General features: G+C 42.7%; 1 protein-coding gene across 2 annotated transcripts in view; it reads right to left on the bottom strand.

Annotated features, from left to right (window-relative positions):
- The window catches only part of ZFYVE21 (zinc finger FYVE-type containing 21), a 63,510-nt gene that overhangs the window by 13,327 nt on the left and 29,172 nt on the right, over positions 1–21,011 (bottom strand). Inside the window, exons 2-7 of one of the 2 annotated variants that reach the window (XM_089657260.1) lie at positions 15,720–15,770; positions 14,730–14,898; positions 11,464–11,539; positions 9,096–9,187; positions 7,620–7,667; positions 3,693–3,835 (exon numbers count right to left, since the gene is read on the bottom strand). In XM_089657260.1, coding sequence (XP_089513386.1) covers positions 3,693–3,835; positions 7,620–7,667; positions 9,096–9,187; positions 11,464–11,539; positions 14,730–14,898; positions 15,720–15,770 — 579 coding nt within the window. The remainder of the gene's footprint in view (positions 1–3,692; positions 3,836–7,619; positions 7,668–9,095; positions 9,188–11,463; positions 11,540–14,729; positions 14,899–15,719; positions 15,771–21,011) is intronic. The other variant, XM_089657261.1, reaches the window with a different exon arrangement.

Genomic DNA, 21,011 nt, shown 5'->3' with positions numbered 1-21,011 from the left:
TCCCTCCGTTGGATGCCCTGTGGTCTATGGGCTTCAAAGAGGTCACAATCTGACTATGTAGGTTACAACAGACATAGCAAATGATACAAGATATGTTATCAACGGTCTAAATTACATCAGGGCTGCAGAAGGCCACATGTAACCCAATTGCAAAAAATATTACAGCCCTTTGGGGAATAAATGCCAATTTTAAAACATTCCAATTATGTTAGGTATAAAAACAATCTGACACATTTTAGTTATTTTTATGCAGCTTGCACATTGTTAAACCAGAACTCCACAAAGCAGCTAAGTACGCAGCCGACTTGGAACAAAGTGTGTGCCACAAGTGCTGTCGGAGTGAATTCAGAACTGCCCTACACAGCACCTCAAACTAATGGATCTATCTACCAGAATAACAGCCCGGGAACTAGTATGTTAAGGGAAAGGTCAGCCTTATCCTTCCTTCATATTTAGACTAGTCATTGACTTGAGCAAAAAGGTGCTTCTCAGGTGTCCTGACATTCTAAGTGAATCTGTGATTAAGAACAAGCTAGCAAGGCAAGGATCAGAATGACAGCCCTGCAGGTTGCACCCTAAAAACAAAACAACAACAAAAAAAGTAAGCAGTGTACGTGTTTCCCTAAAAACCTGGGAGCTGTCAGATTTATTTTTGAAGGTGCTAGCTGGTTGACAACCTGATCTACGCCTTTCTACCTGAAGTGATTTAGTGATCTGGAACAAGCTTGCAGCCACAAAGTATCAGGACAACTGACATGCACCTCATAGTTCACATTCAGTAACTCACCAAGAGTGGTGAATTTTCACTTGAAAAGAATACCCAATCACATACCAAGAAAATAATAAAAAAAAACAAAACATAAAAAAAAAGCAAACAAAACACCCCCCCCCCCCCCCCCCAAAAAAAAAAACCAGCAGCATTTTAGATGATTGGATGATGACAGTCAGCAGAGCTTCAAAAGAAAAAAAAGGTACTCAACTCCCACCCACCCTATTTTTTTTTTTAAGGGATGCACCAATACCAATACCTAGTATTTTCATGAGTACTCGTGAAAGAACTACTTTAACAGATACTTTGCGGTGCAATTTGCGTCCATTAACGCAAATCGCACTGCAAAGATTAGCATGCGAAATGTGATTCCTGTCCAAATCACATGCGGTTTCCCCACTGAACCCAGGCTTGTCATAGCCCGAGTTCACACAGGAGCGATGCGGGGAAAACCTCCCTGCAGGCATCCCATGCTGAATGTCAGTGGTAGGAGAGGAGAGAAAGCGGTGAGGATTTGAAATCTCCACCGCTTTCTTTCCTCTTCTTGCAGCTATGACAGTTCAGGCTAGACAACACCTCAAATGGTCACCTGCAAAACCTTGTGGCCAAAACACACCCGAAGATGCCTAAACATCAACCTTGTAAAACGTGGTAAAAGTGTGTGTGTGACAAACGACCAGGTAGCAGCTTTGCACACCTTCAACACCAATGCCTGATGCCGAAAAGACCAAGACGCATCAATAGCCAAACAGGAGATACCCGACCATCAGGAAATAGTAGCAGAGGAAAGTGCCAAACCTTTACGCGAATCATCCGTAATGACAAGGAAGGAATCTGTTTCACAGAAAGGAGCCGTAGCAGATAGATGCACATGTACAATCCAAACTACATCCAAAGAATGAAACAGCTTCCTTAGGGTATGATGGGCACGGACAGAGCGGTGGAAGGACTATGTCCTCATTTTAGATCAAAACTGGAACCTTCAGCAAAAAGAAGGACATGATTGAAGAACTACCTTCCCTTAGGGAAGGCCAAGTAAGGGGATTTGCAGAACAAAGCCACCAGCTCCAACACATGGTGCACAGAAGTGATAGCCACTAAAAAAGCGCCATTTTGGGATAAAGTCTCCAAAGGAAGATCCCTAATATTTTCAAAGGGAAGCTTCTACTGGACTGAAACAAAATCCCACGGTGGAAACAGAAAGAACCAGAGGAGCTACATGTCTGAAGGAAATACAACAATTGAGGCATCATAATCTTTTTTTTTTTTGCCAAATTAGCCCGTCCCATCACAGAAAGCTTAAATTTATGCCATAAGTTTGTCCTGGAACCTAGTGAGCAGTGGAGAGATGTTCAGGTGGAAGCAAGCCGTCAACTCAGAGGGGACTACAATGCATAGATACTTAAAAAGGAGGCTACACAGGGAACAGGGCAAAACAGATGTAATTGAGGGTTGGGTTCCCCCTCCAGAGGAAGCAATGCTGATTTGGACCAGTTAATGGTTAACCCAGAGTATGTACCAAATTCCTGTGTAAATAGCCATAGTAGCTTTCAAAGAAGCATCAGTGTCTCCCAAAAGTAGCAACATGTTGTCTGCATACAGCAGTAGCTTCTCATGCAAAGTGTTATATCAGAAGTCCGTGATCTCCATAGAGGCCCGAATGCAAACAGCCAATGACTCAATGGCCAGAAAAAACAGCAGGGGCAAGAGAGGACACCCCTGCCGTGTTACCCCTACCAAGACAGGAAAAAAAAAAGTCCTACCACCCAGTTTAATAGCGTCCTGAGGCTTTGAGTATAGCAATCACACCCAAAACACAAATACTTCCTCAAATCCAAAGAGTTTGAGCACAGCCCACAGATGCCTCCACTCCACACTATCGAAAGCCTTGCTGGTGTCAAGGGACAGCACCGCTCTCTATCTCATATTATCCGAAGGCGTCTGCATGTTGAGAAACAAGCTCCTAAGATTATTAGCAGTAGATTTATGAGGCATAAAGCCCGTTTGGTCAGGATGTACAATACTAGCTACAACCTTATAAAAATTGCTTGGCCAGGACTTTCGCCAGAATTTTTATATCAGAGGAAAGCAGAGAAAAGGGAGGGTAAGAATTTGGATCAGTGGGGAACCACAAAGAACGTGCCTGCTGTTCCAGGGGAATCAAACAGGCAAGGAGGAGCCCGAGGATCCATTCTGGGTAAAACCCACCCCTAAGTGACAAAAAACTCACCAGAATGTGCACCCTGTCAAGCACCCAGGCACCAAACAGCTCCCAACCAAGGAGTGCTGCAGCAAAGAGGCAGAAGGGCCACAGCAGAACAGTGTCCAGCTATTGCTCCTGCCATCATGAGAAAGAGGAGCATCGCACATTCAGTAACAGCGAAGCACCACTACAAAAAACGCACACAGCCTAGTCATATCCCAGGAACCAGTAGATAGAAAAGGTACATCCAAAATGGCCACCAATGGCCAAGAATAATGGCAAAAGCACTGATGGCCCTGCATGTCCCTTAAGCAACAGAAATGGGAGTCACTGCGCCAGACATGGAAACCCAGGGGAGGAGGAGAAGGGAGAGAAGACCCAGGTAGGACTGACCAGCTTCCGAGGCCCATACAGAGGACATAGAACAGGGGTACCCCAGCACCCACCTCCAGGGATGGGGGGGGCAGTTTCATTAGCTGGGGAGAGGGGGAAAGGGGTTGTGGGCGACTGTGGCCCATTTAGTGTCCTTCTCCTGAAGGTGGTGCCATATCCGTACAGTCAAGATTCTTGCTGGTCTGTGTCCTTCAGAGAACGAAAGATGGCCTTTCATTACAAATGACAATAAAAAGGTAATGTTGGCCCACAGGCACCAGCCTGCAAAGTCCAAGCACAGAGCAGAAACAAAGGAGACTCCCCCACAATGACACATCATACAGGTACCTTGTGCATAGCGGCCAGCCAGGATGCTGACGTCTTCTTGTTACTATTAAAATCTTCACTTGTTGTAAACTTCATCTGTAAAAGATCATCTGAGCCAGCACTTTTATACTGAAGGAGCATCCCTGTAGCTCGACTGTTCCCTCCTGCATATTGCATAAACACTTAGTATACATCTTTCTATAAATATAGACTTAAAAATATTCCAAAACAGATTTGATATGGACATGAAAACATAACAAGCAGTAGCATATTTAATAACAGACAGCAGTCTTATCAGCCTTCTGGAATTTTTTTTTTTTTTTTTTGCCCCATCTTTTACGATGCTCACATTGCAGCATACAACCTGAGCAGCATGCTGCTTGGCTCATGTACACAATTTAAATGTATGTGACTTCACCTGATATTTACTATAAATTCAGAACAGGGAATGACAACACAAACCTCTTATGCATAAGCCAATTGGTGGTGAACTCAGAACATTTGTGCTTCACAGTGAAGACAGATTATATCAGCATTTACAAAGGCCGTCTGTAGCTTTTTATTTAGAAAATTGGAAGCAGCAGTCCCTTATAAGCAGTATTTCCCTTAGCAATGTAGCATGATGTGGTTAAAATCCAGACTGAACTTACTCCATGCACATGGCCTCTATCCAGATGATTAGGGTTTTTGCAGACCAAGTGCAGAAAAATCAGCAAATGTTAGCAATGGCACTTTGGAATTTGCCAGTGCTTGGTATCAATATTTCTGTAACTACCTGATGACACAACTCAGGATGGTGCCAACTAGAGTTTTTCATGACCTCTTCGCAGTGTCTAAGCACAGAGGCATTTTCATTAGGCAATTACTGGCCTCAAACAACTCCTCTATGTAATCGTTAAGGTGCATCTGAAGTAAGCCTAGTTAGTTGTGGAGGATACACCCTCTGGTACCATACGTTACCTTAGGTTTGGGACAGCTCCCCAACATGTTCCAATCTTTGAAGATCCTATGTAAATATCAGCACATGGGCTAGAGGGACCCCACCAACGTCAGCTGCCAAGCGCTAGGAATGTGCACTTTAAGGTAGTCGGGTTTCTGTTGGCAAGGTATGGTGCCAGAGACTGCCCACCTTGTGGCTAAAGGCTTTTACTTTTCATGCACACATTGCATGCAGGTCTCTGTGTTCCTAGGCTGGAAAATAACCTGGCTATAGGAGCAAAAGGAAACGCACACCTCTAACTCAGATATTTCTAAACACATTGGTGCAGAAGCAGACACTCTTCTGAGCATGCATGGAGGAGGGAGGAAGAGACTAGGTTCCCTCGTAAAATATAGCAAGTAGCTAAGATTACCCGATATATCCTAGGTTGGTCGGCCGGGGGTGTTTAGCACATTCTGCTGATATAGACAGGCGTGAGGGTGGTTTCCAAAAACCGAGACACCCCCTGGGTTCTTACAGCTCTTGCCCTATAAACTGCCTGACTTGACAGTAATACTATACATTGTCTCCCAGCTCCTGAGTGTCTATAATGAAATCAAATAAAACAAAACAGTGAAGAATGTAAACAATTAAGGAACCCTCTGTTACTGAATACTATTATACCATGAATTAGTGTTAAACTGGGAAATGTAAAACACTATCTGCTGCTACGTGTTAGCCCAGGTTCACATCTATGCGTCTGTGCAGGCTGCGGTTTGCGCTGGTATGGCAGCCCATTCACTGGAATGGGCTGCCATGCCACGTACAACTCAGGGAAAAAGTCCCTGCACTATTTTTTTGGAATCACAAGTACAGTGCAGTTCCTAGTGCGGGTGAGATTTCCAGTGCAGGTGGCGTGCCATTATGATTAATGACACCTGCCTGCAGCTCCTGGGTATCACTGTGCGGATGGTTGTGGCTGCGGAAAAAGGTGCCAAGTCCCGCAGCCGCAACCACCTGCATAGGTGTGAACTTAGCCTTATGTCCACTTTTATGTGTTTTTTTTTTTTTTGCAGTAGTTAGGGGAGCTTATTATTGTAATGGTCTCTCTAGCATACAGTTACATTCATGTTTTCACCATGGAAGACAGAGTGTAAGCAAGTATAAAGCTGGGACATTGTTTGCAGAGACACAGCCGCTTCCAAACAGAGTTCATGCTTAACTTTGCTTGATGTTCACAAGCCAAAGAACAACAAGGGTATACTGTGGACGAGGCAAAAAAAAAAAAAGAAGAAAAATCTGCAGAACAGCTACATTTACTAAATCACAATATAAAAAAAACAGGAGACCTGATCAGAGCAATGCATTAAAGTCATGCATTAAAAGGAAAACATCACTTTGGTTGAGATAAACGTGATTGTAGGTTGTTACTGCTGAGTAGACACAGATACTCCATCTTCCTACACCATGTGAGTCAGTTTCTGGCTTTTTGTATTTCTTGGAATCTCCAGCTCGGATACCCCTTAGTAGTCTCACTACAAATGCTGTATTTTCCAAAATATAAAATAAACCAAAAAAATCTATTGGGGAGCACGAAGCCTTGCTTGGATTTCAAGCAGGTAGGAGAATGCTGGGAACATATCTAGAGAGCTACTCAATTGTGCCCAAAAAGATTTAACATGTTGGTGGGTAAGCTTGTGCACCCACTGATGAACCATCTAATTTGATGAATGGCTTTCTTTGACAGACCAGCCTTGGGGACCTAGTTAATTTCTAAGTCTAGGGTGTTTTGTATAAATAATATTTGTCCTTAGGAAACAGATTGCCTTTTGGTGGCCTTCTAAGTTAGAGTATCCCCTCCCCCTCCAAAAAAAAATAATGTGCAACTCCAATGGATAATAATGACATAGCCATATTCAAACAGATGCTTCCTAGTGGCAGCCTTACCAATCAGCAGTGGGCATGAGGAAAGGTTACCCACCATTTCTCAGAAAGTGGAAAAGCTCTTATAATACTCCCTTCCCTCAGTTTCTCCAGTGTAAATGCTAGGCCTGTTTCACACGGGCATCAGCCTGTATAACGGCAGTGTGAATAGCAAGTTTTTATGAAACTTTCTCGAAGCCTTTTAAAGTGCCATTTAGCTTCTGTTTGGAAACGTTATACACAGATATTAATAGGAGTGCTAATTGTGCCTTCAAAACGAGATGCTAGCTGACTTTTGCAGGTTTTAAACAAGCTTCAAGTTGTGCTGAAGTCTGCTAGCAGTTCGTTTAAAGTGGCAGTCAGCTCTCCCATTAGGATCTGTGTTCAGAATTTACAAAGTGGAGCTTAATGGTGCTTTAAAAGCTTCAACAAAGCTGCTGAACGCTCTGTGAATGTTTTGTAAAAGCTTCCTGTTCACATTGCTCTTTTTACAAGCTGAAGCATATGTGACAGAGGCCTTAAGAATTTAACACAGTTAGAATACCATGGACACAGCTGTGTCTACAAGTCATGGGGAGTATATGTATTCTACTCAGAAGAGGCAACAATACAAAACGGTTTTCTCTTTTAGAAGTAAGCTCACCCTCTGGTAAGTACACCTTTTATATGGCTATTAGAGTTCAGCATTCATTGGAGAGATAATAAACAAACAATCTTGAACCATAAAGGCATATTCCAGGTTTTCGAATTTCATACTTGCAGACACAAATGGCAAGAAGTCACAGCAACCAATGAGAATATCTAAAAACGTAAGCGTAGTTACTGTAGATTGCTGTGCAATGTCCTCATTTTCGCAAGGAAAAAAAAGCAAATATGGGGAGATTGTAGTCATGCAGGCTAGTATCAGCATAGGGTTGCAGGAATAGTTGGCTTAAAGCCTGTAAAGAATGCTATTGCTTGATTAGTTATGAATTGGGTCACAGTGAAATTTAAAGAGAATTGGTTTCGGAATACATGGATTGGAGGTAATAAATATCTATTTGGAAAGCAATTAATCAAAGGATTGACACAACATGCGGACAGGCACACTCCCCTCATCCTCTGACCTTCTGTGATGCATTGGCTCTCCAGCAGACTGGTGTATGTGTGAATATCTTTGTACATCAAAGCAGCGTGAGCAGTGAAAAAAGAAAAGTCACTGAGAATACTATACATTCATGAAAACACATAGTTAATAGAAAAAAAAAATGCATGTTATTGTAAAAAAAAAAAAAAAAAGCTACAGTATTAAAAGCGTGCCATTTAAATGACTGACTAGAGAAGAAAAAGGTAAAACAGCTTAACATTGGGTTATTGTGTGACCATAAGAAATGCAGTGAAAAGTACCAGAATTATTTACGAAGTCAAAGAACACAGCAGCAGTAACCCTCAGCCACCGAATAGGACCTCGCATTTCACAGACATGGCCGCAATAAACTGAAATTGGACCGGTTGTTATCGTTTACTGCACTCTGTACCTTATCTTTGCGGTGCCTTGAACACCAATGTGGACACATTTTTAAAAAGGTGCAAGATCTAGGGCTGTCACCCTTATCCATACTTCACTACTTTGTGAATCACTGACTGGAACTAGTATACAGGTCAGCTGTCCTGATCCTTTTCTGGTGGTATGTTCATCTCTGGTTAGTAAGTGACTCACAAAGTAGAGAAGCAATGGTAAGAGCAGACCTGAATTTTGTATCTTTCACAAATCAGCAATAGCATTTCATATTTTGATCCCTGGACAGATTGCTATAAAAAACAAGCATACATAACATATTACAAATCCACAACTGGATAGTGATAGCGAATCCACTGAATCCTTGCCTTCAATTCAAGACTTTTCCTTTGCTAAGAAACTTACTTGCCAATACCACAGTTGGTAACATCTTCAGGACAGTGGAACTCAATTTGGTGGCCTGCTTTCGTGTACAACTATGTGCCTGAAATGTTTTATGTCTTTTCGTTTTTATATAATCAATTATTTTCTATATGCTTTAGATAGTGTTGCTTAGTAGGCCCTAGAAAAATAGTTTGCTTGGAAGAGTGTTTTTTATTAATAACATATTTTAGGGATCAAGCTCTTTTCCCTACATTGTTGATAGCAGGAACTGTCACCACTGTCTAGCTTGCTTTGTATGCCAGGAAATTCAGGTGCAGGCAGGATGGGGCTTTTCTACGCTTCTCATACAAACCTAACTGCAAAAGCCTGGCTACACTCAGATGATTACAACGCTTTCATTACATTTTATTGTTTTGGACAAGCACAAAAAAAGCACCATCTGGATTCTTCCCACTCTGACACATTTCACCCTAGCATGAAACAAATCAGAATGGGAAGGGCTTTTTAGGTCTGTAACAAAGTTTTATTGAAAAGCCAAGATCATTGGTATGCTGTTGGTCTCCTGCAGTCCCCTACACGATTGGTAACTGTTTTGTCTAGTAATCTTACACACAGCCATTAACAATATTTTTTGATGTGAGAAAAAAACTAACCTCTTACCAGATCGGAGTTGAAAAAATATGTTTTAATATTCTCTTACCTCCAGGGGTAAACCCTTCTGTGAGTATCTGAACAGTAGAAATTCGGGCAACTTCTATTTCATAATGGTTCTCTCCATCAAGGAACAAATATCTACAGGCAAAAGAAAAACATGTCATTTAGGCTTACACAAGCTAAACACTTCTATACATACAGAGGATTCAGTGTAGGAAAGCAAGGCCAAATTAAAGGAAACCTGTACTCACAAGTAGTGGGCCTACATAAATAAAAGTAAACAGTACTGCCTTAAAGATATTCTATAACTTATGTTACCCTAAGTGTAAAAAAGAAAATAAAAAACAAAACAAAAAAAAAAAAACACTACAAAATATAAACAAAAAAAAACAGAGAACGTATATATTAATTCATTCAAAATGAATTCAGTGTCCATTAATAAATACATTTCCAAAGAATCCGTATTAAAACATGCAAGAAAATAAGGGCACTTCCTCTAAGGTGCTCTTTTCTGCATCCATAAATCATACCGTGTGAAAAACAAATGCACCAACTCCAATTAACCTCTGAAACAAATAAGTAGGTCACAGATCTTTAAGTGCTGTATGGTATGGTGCTTTAATAGGTATTTTATATAGTTTAGAGCACAGAATATTTATTGTTTATTAGAAGTATTGGGCCATTATTCCTGACCTACCTCTGAGAGCACTAATCCTCTGGCTGTAACTAGCCAGGAACAGGCATGCAGACATTAAACTGGTTCTAAAGCCTTAAAAAGGAAAAGGAAATTTCACCTTTCTGAACATGTTACACCCATATTTAGGGTGTTACATGTCTACCATCAGACCCCTCTCCCCCCCTCCACATCACAGCAAGCCAGGGATCTTCTCCCTCATCCTTCACTGTTGAGCACCATGTTAGCTCAAGTCTTCCTGTCAGTGTAAAACTGCTTGCCTGTACGATGTAAATTAAAAAAAATAAAAGTGAATTTTGTTTTTTGTTAAACTATGAAGTTATTCTTTAAAGTTTTTAATGCTTAGAATGCATTAAGGTAAAAAACCTTCTGTTACAGAGCATTCCCCCCCTCACCCTCTTATACTTTGCAGAGCCCGATCTCTATGCAGCGCTGTGCACAAGAACTGCAGCTCTCCTGACTCGGTTCCTCCTCACTGGGAAGATTGAGAGCAGTGGCAGCCATTGGTTCCTGCTCCTGTCAATCAAATACAGGGCGGCTCGGGAGTAAGCAAGCACAAGTGCCCACACAGAAGATTTGGGGGGAGCGAGGAACACTGGCGGGGAAACCAAGAAGAGGAGAATTGAGGCTGCTGTGTGCAAAACCATTGCATAGAGCAGGCAAGTATAACGTGTATTATTTTAATAGAAAAAAAAAAGCGCTTTAAAATCACAACTCCTGAGGTACATACTTTCTCTGGGTCTGTGATTCTGCCTAGAAGCCTCTGTATCAGCATAACAACCAGGCAAATAGCATTTTCAGAATGGTATGCTTTTTATGTTACTCTGCAAAGGTTTCCTGTAAAAAGAGTTTCCCTTTTAAAAGGCATGACAATGTAAAAACGCTTTTGCCTGAAGCGAGATTTACTGGAAGGTTTCCACCTCAGACTCTTGCTGCTCTGGTAACAGATAAATGCTCTGCAACCTTCAGTATTTCACAAACTGTCCCTCTGTGGCTGAAGAGATTGCTACACATAAGTTAGCCCAAGGGAAAAAGTGTGAAAGTATTGTCCTTGGCAAAATGAAAATTTGATTGGCTGCAAAAAGGCATACCACTGTTAAGTTTGCTAAAAGGGTCAAACAAAAGTAAAATGCTTAAATAGTGACCAGCCCAATTGATTTGTAGTGAGTAGATTGGTGGGGCTGTGTAAGTCAAGATAGACAACTTTTCCAGATTTACAAACACTTGTCTGACAAAAGGACAGTAAAAACACAGTCCCTGTTTACTGGGAATTATGTATAAAATGTTAAGTTTTAAGCTGGCCATACATGGTTCAGTTATTTCGTTCAGACAGCAGGCTGAAGAGAGAAAAAAAAAAAAAAAAAATGAACAGAATCCCCCATCCACACAGAGGTGGATGGGGGAATCCTCATCGCTGTATTATTGTATTCTGACAGAGGGGAGACTCCCCCACTGACTAAATATATGGATCAGCACTGCAGCTGCTGATCGAGTGGCTTTTATCCCACATGGCAGTTGAACAGAAGTCGGTAAGTATATAGACTTCTGTTCAACTGCAGTGGCCACACATGGATCAAAATTTATCTGGTATCTGCTGGACAGGCCAAATTGCAATCCATCTGTGGTCACCTTTAAGGTTCCCCCCCCCCCCCAACAATGTGTTAACACAGGAAGAAAATTGTAGGCAAAGTGTCATAAGTACAGATGGAATTGACTTTACCTGTGGTTGTTGGAAAGTCGACACACTACAGTTTCAGACTTCTCTGAGGATCCCTGGGTTATGTCAAAAGTAGCACCTGGAGACACAGGAGGAGAGTAAATAAATACATATAATTTATAAGGCCCCTTTCACATGAGCGGACCGATGTGGTCCATCCATCCAGACACTAGTCCACCGACACCCGCAGGCATCCAATCACATTCTGTGCATCAAAAACAGATGGATGGGCATCTGTTCCCCATCCATCCAGTGGATCGGATCGAATGACAATCAGGTGGAAACAGGCGGTCCATTTACATCCAACTGAAATCAGCAGGCAGTGGGAGTCCACTCTGCAGCAGCAGAGTGGACAGAGACCTGGCATCCACCTGCTCAGCAGGGATCAGTCGTATCACGGTGACAGAGCCACCCCGTCTGAAAAGGGCCTAAAGATCAAAGGTCAGCTTTCAGTTTTCTTTTCACCAAACTATAAAAATGGTTGGATGTTTTTCAGTGTCTGATTTATTTTCTTCATTATTTTTGCACCATTTAACTTTTTTTTTTTTTTTAACAAATTTTATTGGAGTTTACAGGATTTCGTGTTCAGATTACACCAATTTTCTATACATATTTTAAAATTAGGACTCCAAATGGTGACTCAATTTCAAGTCTTCGTCTTTAAAAGCCCATAGTTGCCAGCTTTTTAAAATATTTGAGAAAACAGCAGCCATCAAACTAAAATTTAAGAACAGGAGACACTAGAATTATTATTATTATTATACAGGATTTATATAGTGCCAATAGTTTGTGCAGCTCTTTACAATATAAGGGAGACAATACAGCGACAATACATTTCAGTACAGAAGGAATAGGAGGGCCCGGCTCGTGGAGCTTACAATCTAAAGGAAGGGGGAGATGATACAAAAGGTGATAGCTGCAGGGGATGATCTGGCGGAGGTGATAAATCTAGTACAGTTCTTAGGTGGAGGTGGGGTTGGCTTCCCTGAAGAAGTGCGTTTTCAAAGATCGCCTAAAGGCAGACAGGGTGGGGGATGACCGCTCATGCTGTGGTAGGGAGTTCCAGAGGATGGGACAGGCTCTGAAATATTACAAGCTCAGTTTTTGAAAGATTGAGTTTGAGGTAGTGATGTGACATCCATGCTGATATGTCGCTTAGTAGATTTGTGATACGTGAGGAGATTGAGAGGGTGAGCAGGGGAGTGGAGAGATAGATCTGGGTGTCATTAGCATAGAGGTGGTATTGGAAGCCCTGGGATGTTATCAGTTGGCCCAGGGAGGAGGTATAGAAAGAGAAAAGGAGGGGCCCAAGAACAGAACCTTGGGGTACCCCAACAGAAAGGGGAAGAGGAGCGGAGGAGGAGTTGTATGTGACACTGATAGTGCGCTGAGAAAGGTAAGAGGAGAACCAGGAGAGAGCAGGGTCATGGAGGCCGATGGAGTGGAGTTTACTGAGGAGGGGAGGGTGGTCGACTGTGTCAAAGGCAGCGGAAAGGTCAAGGAGTATGAGTATGGAGTAATGGCCGTTGGTTTTAGCAGTTAGTAGGTCATTAGTGAGTTTTAGTAGGGCAGTTTCTGTGGAATGTTGTGGGCAGAAGCCAGACTGTCAGGGATCAAGAAGGTTGTTGTCGGTGAGGTAGCAGTTCATATGGTTGTGAACAAGGTGCTCGAGAAGCTTGGAAGCAAACGGGAGCAGGAAGATGGGTCTTAAGTTATTCAAACAGGTGGGGTCCAACGAGGGTTTTTTGAGAATGGGAGTAACCAGTGCATGTTTGAGTGGGGAGGGAAAGGTGCCCATGGAGAGTGAGAGGTTGAAGATGTGGGTTAGAGAGTTTAGGATAGAACAGGAAGGAGGCTGCAACAGTCGTGAGGGGACAGGTGGTGAAGTGGGCCTTGGAAAGGAGATCGGTAACTTCCTTGGAGGTAACAGAATCTGAACAAGGACTAGAAACCAATCTTCTTAAACAAAAAAAAAAAATTATTTTGGTTGGAATCTAACTTTAAAATAAAAGGTGTGTCCTGAGAATTTGCACAGTCATCTCTCTTCTAAAGCCATTTGCTTTCTTCCCCACTGGTTCACTCTAAAGAGGCACTACCACCTTTCCCATGCAGAGCAAAGTGACAGTGCTTCTGTACAGGACATTCCTTGACCCCCTGATACTTGCCTTACCTGCAGCTCCCTTGCAGCTTCTTGCCCCCCCGCAGTCAACGCTAAAATCAGCTGTGACAGTACATAGGCCTAGTGTTTGACAGACAAGCCTTGGCACAATCAAAGTAGTAGGTCCCATGGTTCCCCATATCCAAAAGTGCTGGGTACTCTTGTGGGCTGTGGAGGAGCAATATGAGAGGTCACCCAGGTAAGACAAGTACAAGGCAGTGAGGGGAGGAGGGGTCCTCTGCAAATATACTGTGACATTTTTCTGTACAAGAAAGGTGACAGAGATTTACTAAAACTGGAGCACTCAGAATTTGGTGCTGCTGTGCATGGTAGCCAATCAGCTTCTAACTTGTTCAGTTAAGCTTTGACAATAAAACCTGAAAGCCAATGGTTTCTATACAGAGCTGCACCAGATTTTGCATCGTCCAGTTTTAGAAAATCTCCCCAACTGTCTCTTGTGAACAGGGCCTAAAGGTCCATTTTGACCTACTATAGAAGCCTCAAGGTCCTTTCAAAGGAATTTATTTTTACAGGTAGTTATACAGTACAGTGTTGACAATTTATGCAGCACTTTGCAGAGCTGTACATGCATATCAGTCACCGCCCTCAAGGTGCTTACAATATAAGGTCACCATTTCACATGCATATACTAGGGACAATTTAGACAGGAGACAACTAGTCTACCAACATGGCTTTGGATTGTGGGAGGAAGCTGGGGTACCATGCAGGTATACGGAGAACAAGCATACTCTACGCAGGTAGTGTGTGTTAGAATCCCAACCTGGGACCCTTGTGCTGGAAGGCAGAAGTGCTAACCACTTAGCCGAACTCCTGTCCAATCGTTTGGTCAAATAATAATCTTTCTGGAAAGTGTTAGGTCCTATTCACATTGGAGCAACTTGAAAAATCATTCAATTTAGCCCATGTTTCCCACCTGAAAGTCTGCTCCAAAATTTAAAAAAGACAAACAAAAAAAAAAAAACATGACACTCATGTATGAATGCAATCTGAAGGATAGAGCTGATGTATTTGATATTGCTGTAGGAGTGATGTATAATAGCAGATTATAATTTTACTGCTTCCTCATAAGTACAGGAACTCAACTACTTACCATTCATCAGCACTTTAAGCTGTCGATCGTAGAACTCCATCTCTTTTTGTGAAATGACGGAGCATTCCCCGCATTGGCGCACCGGATCCACAAAACACATGCGGGGCAGAGGCACTTTCTTGCTGCAGCATTTGTCACAGAAACATTTACCACATCTACGGCAGTGGTGCTAGAGGAGGGATAAGAACAAAGTAATTCACCGAACACTACAGAACTAAATAAGCACATCTGAGTTACTGTAGAATCAAAGACAGCATCCCCATTAATCCAGGACACGGGGAGATTCAAAAGAAAAAGGATTCCTATATGCAAGGCTGAGCTGCTGCAGCAGCAGAAAGCCCTGATCCAACAGGCCCATTTGTATGGGTGGTGCATTAACTGCAAAACATTGTGCACTGATGTGGAGAAGGGGAGGGGGACTTACTAAAATACAGAGGCTGCAGATTGCCAAAAATACTGAGGATGGTCTAGAACAGGGGTCTTCAAACTTTCTAAACATACGGCCAATTTACTGTCCATCAGACTTTCGGGGGGGGGGGCTGGACTGTGGCCATTGGGAGTGGAAATTGTCCCAGCATCAGTGAGAGTAAACAACGCATCTTTGGTATTAGGGGGAGGAATAGCTCCCCTTCATGGGTGTAAGTGGGAAGAATAGCTCCCCTTCATGGGTGTAAGTGGGAGGAATAGTGCCCAGTTGTGTCAGTGGGAGGGACAGCACCCCATCATTGGCGTCAGGGACAGCGCCCCATCATTGGCGTCAATGGGAGAAGAAATAGTGTCTTGTATCAGTGGAAGGAAAAGTTCCTAGAGGGCTGGATAAAGGCAAGTAAAAGGACAACATCCGGTCCCCGGACTGCAGTTTGGAGACCACTGGTCTAGAACAAGCACCATTTTTTATATGACAACACTAATCCGCGTAAGAAAAAAAAAAGGAAATTGGGACACTTTTTTTCTTCAATAAATTCTAGCATATCAGACGTCACGGCTTACCTTCCTGGTAATGAAGTCAAACTTTGCTTCACAATGCATACATCTTGGGCACTGAAAAACATGAAACCAAGTGTTATTAATACACACAAAGTGCTGAGTGCTCACACAGCCTTTTCATAAGGGAATGGCTTATTTTCATAACAGCCCACACCCCATCTGTTATACATTTTACATCAGTATTCATACACAAAGCCAGCACGCTTATGCTGGCCTGCTAAAGCTGAACTCCAGCCTTACCTTCAGTTTCACGCAGTTGTGTGGGCGTCTCTCTTGTACTAAAATTGCTTACTCTGATTTCAGTGAACACTGTGAGCTTCTCACAGTGTGCATTAGAAGCTGCAGCAAGTCAATTACAGTCTACCTCATTTCCTCCTTGGAGGACCATTGGACAGTATCATCCAAGCCCGAATTTCCCTGGCCCGCCCCTTTCATTCATTGATTTCAGTTCTTTTAAATCACAGAGGCTCAGGCATTACTTAGGGCGGTGTACATAGGAACACCCACTCCCCCAGACTGAATCTATGCATTTTGATAACTTGCAGCAGGACAGAGGGTTTTTAAGAGGAGTAGTGGGGCAGGGTGCGGTGATTTTTTAGGAAGCTATATATGGCACCCTGCTGACCCTTCCCACCAGCTATGATCTGTCTGCATTGCATTGAGGAGCACAGAGACCTAGTGATGATATCATTGGACAAAATAAGGTATGTAATGAAAACAGAAGGGTTTTATTTGAAATATTAATTAGCACATTGTTGAGGGGGGGAGAGGGTGAAACCAGGGAAGACAAAATATATAAAACAGATTAATTTTCAGATTTAAATAAGTAGCACTGTGCAATAAACCACAGTGAGAGAGCATATTGCACACTCATCTACAGCTTACTGATTGGTTGCCATGTGTTAATTGAGCCCTACTCCAAGTCTTCCTAGAACTAGTTATTTTATCACTGGAGAAAACATATAAACCTTGCATACTGTAGCTATAAAACAAAATTCTGTTGCATATAAATATATATTTTTAGTATACATATACAGTATATGTATTACACAATTTATGGCAGATCCATAGCCCTTGTATGCAAAACACATGCGGACATCAAAGCAGACAGCCCTCTCCAGGGACTTCCTCATACTGATCGTTGAGTGGGAAAGTCTGCACGCTTTTATCACATGATCACTCCTCACGTTGTAATAAGAGTTACATGGATTCCTAACAAGATGTACGGCAGAATTGCCACCAGAGGTTAAAGATTCACCTGTGGACAAAGCTGAGGAGAATGGAAATTAAACAGGCAATTTTGTAACAATAATGCCTCATCCACACTGGACGCTTCTACAACTGCTTCTAGGGGCATCTGCCATTTTTTTTGTGCCTCAAAATTCCCCTGCATGTTAGCCTATGTATCCATGCACACAAACGTTCAGCCCTGGTTCACAACGATACGGAATTAAGTTGACAAATTGTATCCCATGATCGGCATTTGAATTGTATCCCATGATCGGCATTTGAATTGTTCTAATCGGTCCAATTCCAACTTTGCCACATTCGCACTGTTTAGAAAAGTAGTTCCTGCACTACTTTTGCCGATTTGGGGTGCAACTTGCATAGATATCTGTGCATGGAGTTGCACAGATGTCTATGAAGTTGCACTGCCACCCGACTTTGAAATCGTGCAACTTCACTTGAAGTCACACGATTTCATAGTCGCATCCAGTGTGAACCAGGGCTCAGAGGAGTTTAGAGGCAGAAAATGCACTGCCAGTGTGTCCAGGAGTAGCAGAGTTTTGGCACAAATACGATTGATGCTTCTAAACACATGTAAATGCACATTAATGCTAGCCGTGTGTTCAGAATTGAGTATTAAATTTATTTCAATGGTCAGAAAAAATTATTTATTCTGACCAATGAAGTGAACTCCCAACTGCTTCACACGGCTAAATGCATTACGCACGCGATGACAAGTATCAGGCGTTTTCTGCCAAAACACTGCTGCCAGAAGGAAAGGCTTCTAGGAGAGTTAGGAAAACGTTCTGTGTGCATGAGGCCTACCAGCACAAATACTCCCCATTCATTTACTACTATACTTAATACAAGGGGCGGGGACAAATGTTAGCATACCATTTTTCAGAGTCCTGAAAAACATAGTTTTTAGAACCCCCCCATTACAAGGCAATAAATGTAATATTTAACGTATATATCTAAATCAGGAGTCTCCAAACTTTCCAAACAAAAAGAGCCAGTTTTCTGTCCTTCAGACATTAGGGGGCTGGACTATGGCCAGTGGGAATAGAAAATGTCCCAGTGTTAGTTGGAACAGACAAGGACTCCAGCTTGTTGGTCAATGGGAGTAACCTGTGCTCAGCAGGAGGAGAAATAGCGGCCCATCGCTGGCGTCAGTGGCAGGAATAGCGGCCCATCGCTGGCGTCAGTGGCAGGAATAGTGCCCCATCGCTGGCGTCAGAGAAGGGTATATTGTCATATCATTGATCTAATTTGTAGGATTTATGCCCTGTTGTTGGTGTCAGTGGGAGGAATAGTGCGCCATCACTGGGGTCAGTGGGAGGAATAGTGCGCCATCATTGGTGTCAGTGGGAGGAATAGTGCGCCATCACTGGGGTCAGTGGGAGGAATAGTGCGCCATCACTGGGGTCAGTGGGAGGAATAGTGCGCCATCACTGGGGTCAGTGGGAGGAATAGTGCGCCATCACTGGGGTCAGTGGGAGGAATAGTGCGCCATCACTGGGGTCAGTGGGAGGAATAGTGCGCCATCACTGGGGTCAGTGGGAGGAATAGTGCGCCATCACTGGGGTCAGTGGGAGGAATAGTGCGCCATCACTGGGGTCAGTGGGAGGAATAGTGCGCCATCACTGGGGTCAGTGGGAGGAATAGTGCGCCATCATTGGGGTCAGTGGGAGGAATAGTGCGCCATCATTGGGGTCAGTGGGAGGAATAGTGCGCCATCATTGGGGTCAGTGGGAGGAATAGTGCGCCATCATTGGGGTCAGTGGGAGGAATAGTGCGCCATCATTGGGGTCAGTGGGAGGAATAGTGCGCCATCATTGGGGTCAGTGGGAGGAATAGTGCGCCATCATTGGGGTCAGTGGGAGGAATAGTGCGCCATCATTGGGGTCAGTGGGAGGAATAGTGCGCCATCATTGGGGTCAGTGGGAGGAATAGTGCGCCATCATTGGGGTCAGTGGGAGGAATAGTGCGCCATCATTGGGGTCAGTGGGAGGAATAGTGCGCCATCATTGGGGTCAGTGGGAGGAATAGTGTCCCACCACTGGTGTCAGTGGGAGGAATAGTGTCCCACCACTGGTGTCAGTGGGAGGAATAGTGTCCCACCACTGGTGTCAGTGGGACATTTGACCATTGGACTATATTTTAGGGTCCCAATCAACACCATGCTAACACCTGACTACAGACAGAGGAGCAATGAAAAGTTTCATCTAATCAACAAAACATTTGCACCCAAGCAGGTGAAATTTCCCCACAGTGAAACACTTCACCTTTTGTTGATTACCCTTTTTGTGATTGGCTTCTTCTGGCTGACAGGCACCTAAAACAACCTACTACACATAAGTGAGGACAAGAAGATCTGTGACAGCTGCACCCATGGAAACAGTCATGAAGGGATGACGTGCATGTGTTTACAGAGGCAGTTCAGCTGCAAGCGAAAATTACTTGCAGATGAGAGGACAGCCACTTGAAAACTTCACAAGCAGTGACAGGAGCAGAGTGCAGAATTCACAGCTGACATCCCAGCCTGCAGCTCTAGTAGAGTTAGGAAAAAGAAATATCCAGAGCCTAGTGCTGCATATTCACAGATGTATAGTGGGGAAATCAATTATTGATCCCCTGCAGATTTTGTAAGTTTGCCCACTTACAAAGAAATGAAAGATCTATCATTTTTATCATAGGTATATATTAAAAATGATAGAATATAAACCAAAAATCCAGAAAAAACATGATACAAATGATATAAAATGAGCTGCAGTTCAGTGAGTAAAATTATTATTTGATCCCCTACCATCAATAATTCTGGCTCTCACAGACTCATGTGCTCCACAGATTAGTCCTGTCAATTTAGGAAGGCACTCCTAACAACAACTCGTTCTGTGTATAAAAGACACTTATCCACAGAATCTTTCTTGGGCACCACCATGGCCAAGAACTGGTAAAGGACATCAGGGACAAAATTGTAGCTCTGCACAAGATTGTAATGGGCTACAAGACCGTCAGCAAGAAGCTTGGTGAGAAGGAAACAACTGTTGGAACGATTGTCTCATCCATGTAAACTGATACATTCTGCTGGAGACCTTGAACTTTGATAAACAGCAGACTTACTGTCTGAATGAAAGATGAAAAGAGATGTGATGTCTGTATTGGTTTCCTTTTTTAAGCTTTCCTTTCTTCTAAGAACTGGTAAGATGCATTATAATAAATGTTAAGCCCTGGTTCACACAGAATCTGATTTTGAAATCGTGCAACTTCACTTGAACTCTCACGATTTCAAAGCTGAAGCTCAGTATAATTTCAAGTGTGACTTGACTGACATTTGTGCGACTTTATGCACAGATATCTATGCAAGTCGCACCTGAAATCACAAAAAAAAAAAAAAAGTGTAGGAACCTTTTCCCCCCCAAATCGGTGCGGCACCACAAAGTCGCACAGATTTGAACAGTTCCATTGCTGACAATAGGGTGCGACTTGTCATGCGATTCGGAACTGTCAAATCACATGACAAGTCGCACCAGTGTGAGCCAGGGCTAATACGGCTTTAACATCCAACTACAGGTTGTCTTTAAGAAACTAGTAGATGTGACATTTGTGAGTTCTTGGCATCTTTCAAAAGTACAAAGGTAGTACGGAAAACAAAGATAATGTGACCCTTGCCCATGAAAAGTAGATCAATGGGTACATTTATTGTAAGCGGTCAAAAGAAATTAGTAGAGAAACAGAAGCTCTTTCAAAGAGTGCCTCCTAAAAATTTGGGACTCAAAACAAAAACCAGATAAAATATGGGTAAATATGTAGATTAAAAAAAAAAAAATGGAAGATGAAAGAGACCACTATTAAAGTGCAAATCTAGGCTTTCGGAGCGATCGTCCGATAGTCTGATAGCTTTCGAGAGCTGATCACGACAGTTCATGCAAAAATTTATGAAGGGACAAGCACAAAATGTTTTCTAATAAGAAATGACTTTTGTGCAGGGTGGATAAAAATCAATGATTTTTTAAAAAAAAAAAAAAAAAAAAAAAAAAAAAATCAGATTTTTTTTTATTTAAATCG

The sequence above is a fragment of the Staurois parvus genome, unplaced genomic scaffold (assembly GCF_062004578.1).
Source record: "Staurois parvus isolate SC_StPar_1 unplaced genomic scaffold, SC_StPar_1.0 ptg000978l, whole genome shotgun sequence".
In the NCBI taxonomy this organism is placed as follows: domain Eukaryota; kingdom Metazoa; phylum Chordata; class Amphibia; order Anura; family Ranidae; genus Staurois; species Staurois parvus.
This window is presented reverse-complemented; position numbering and strand designations above follow the sequence as displayed.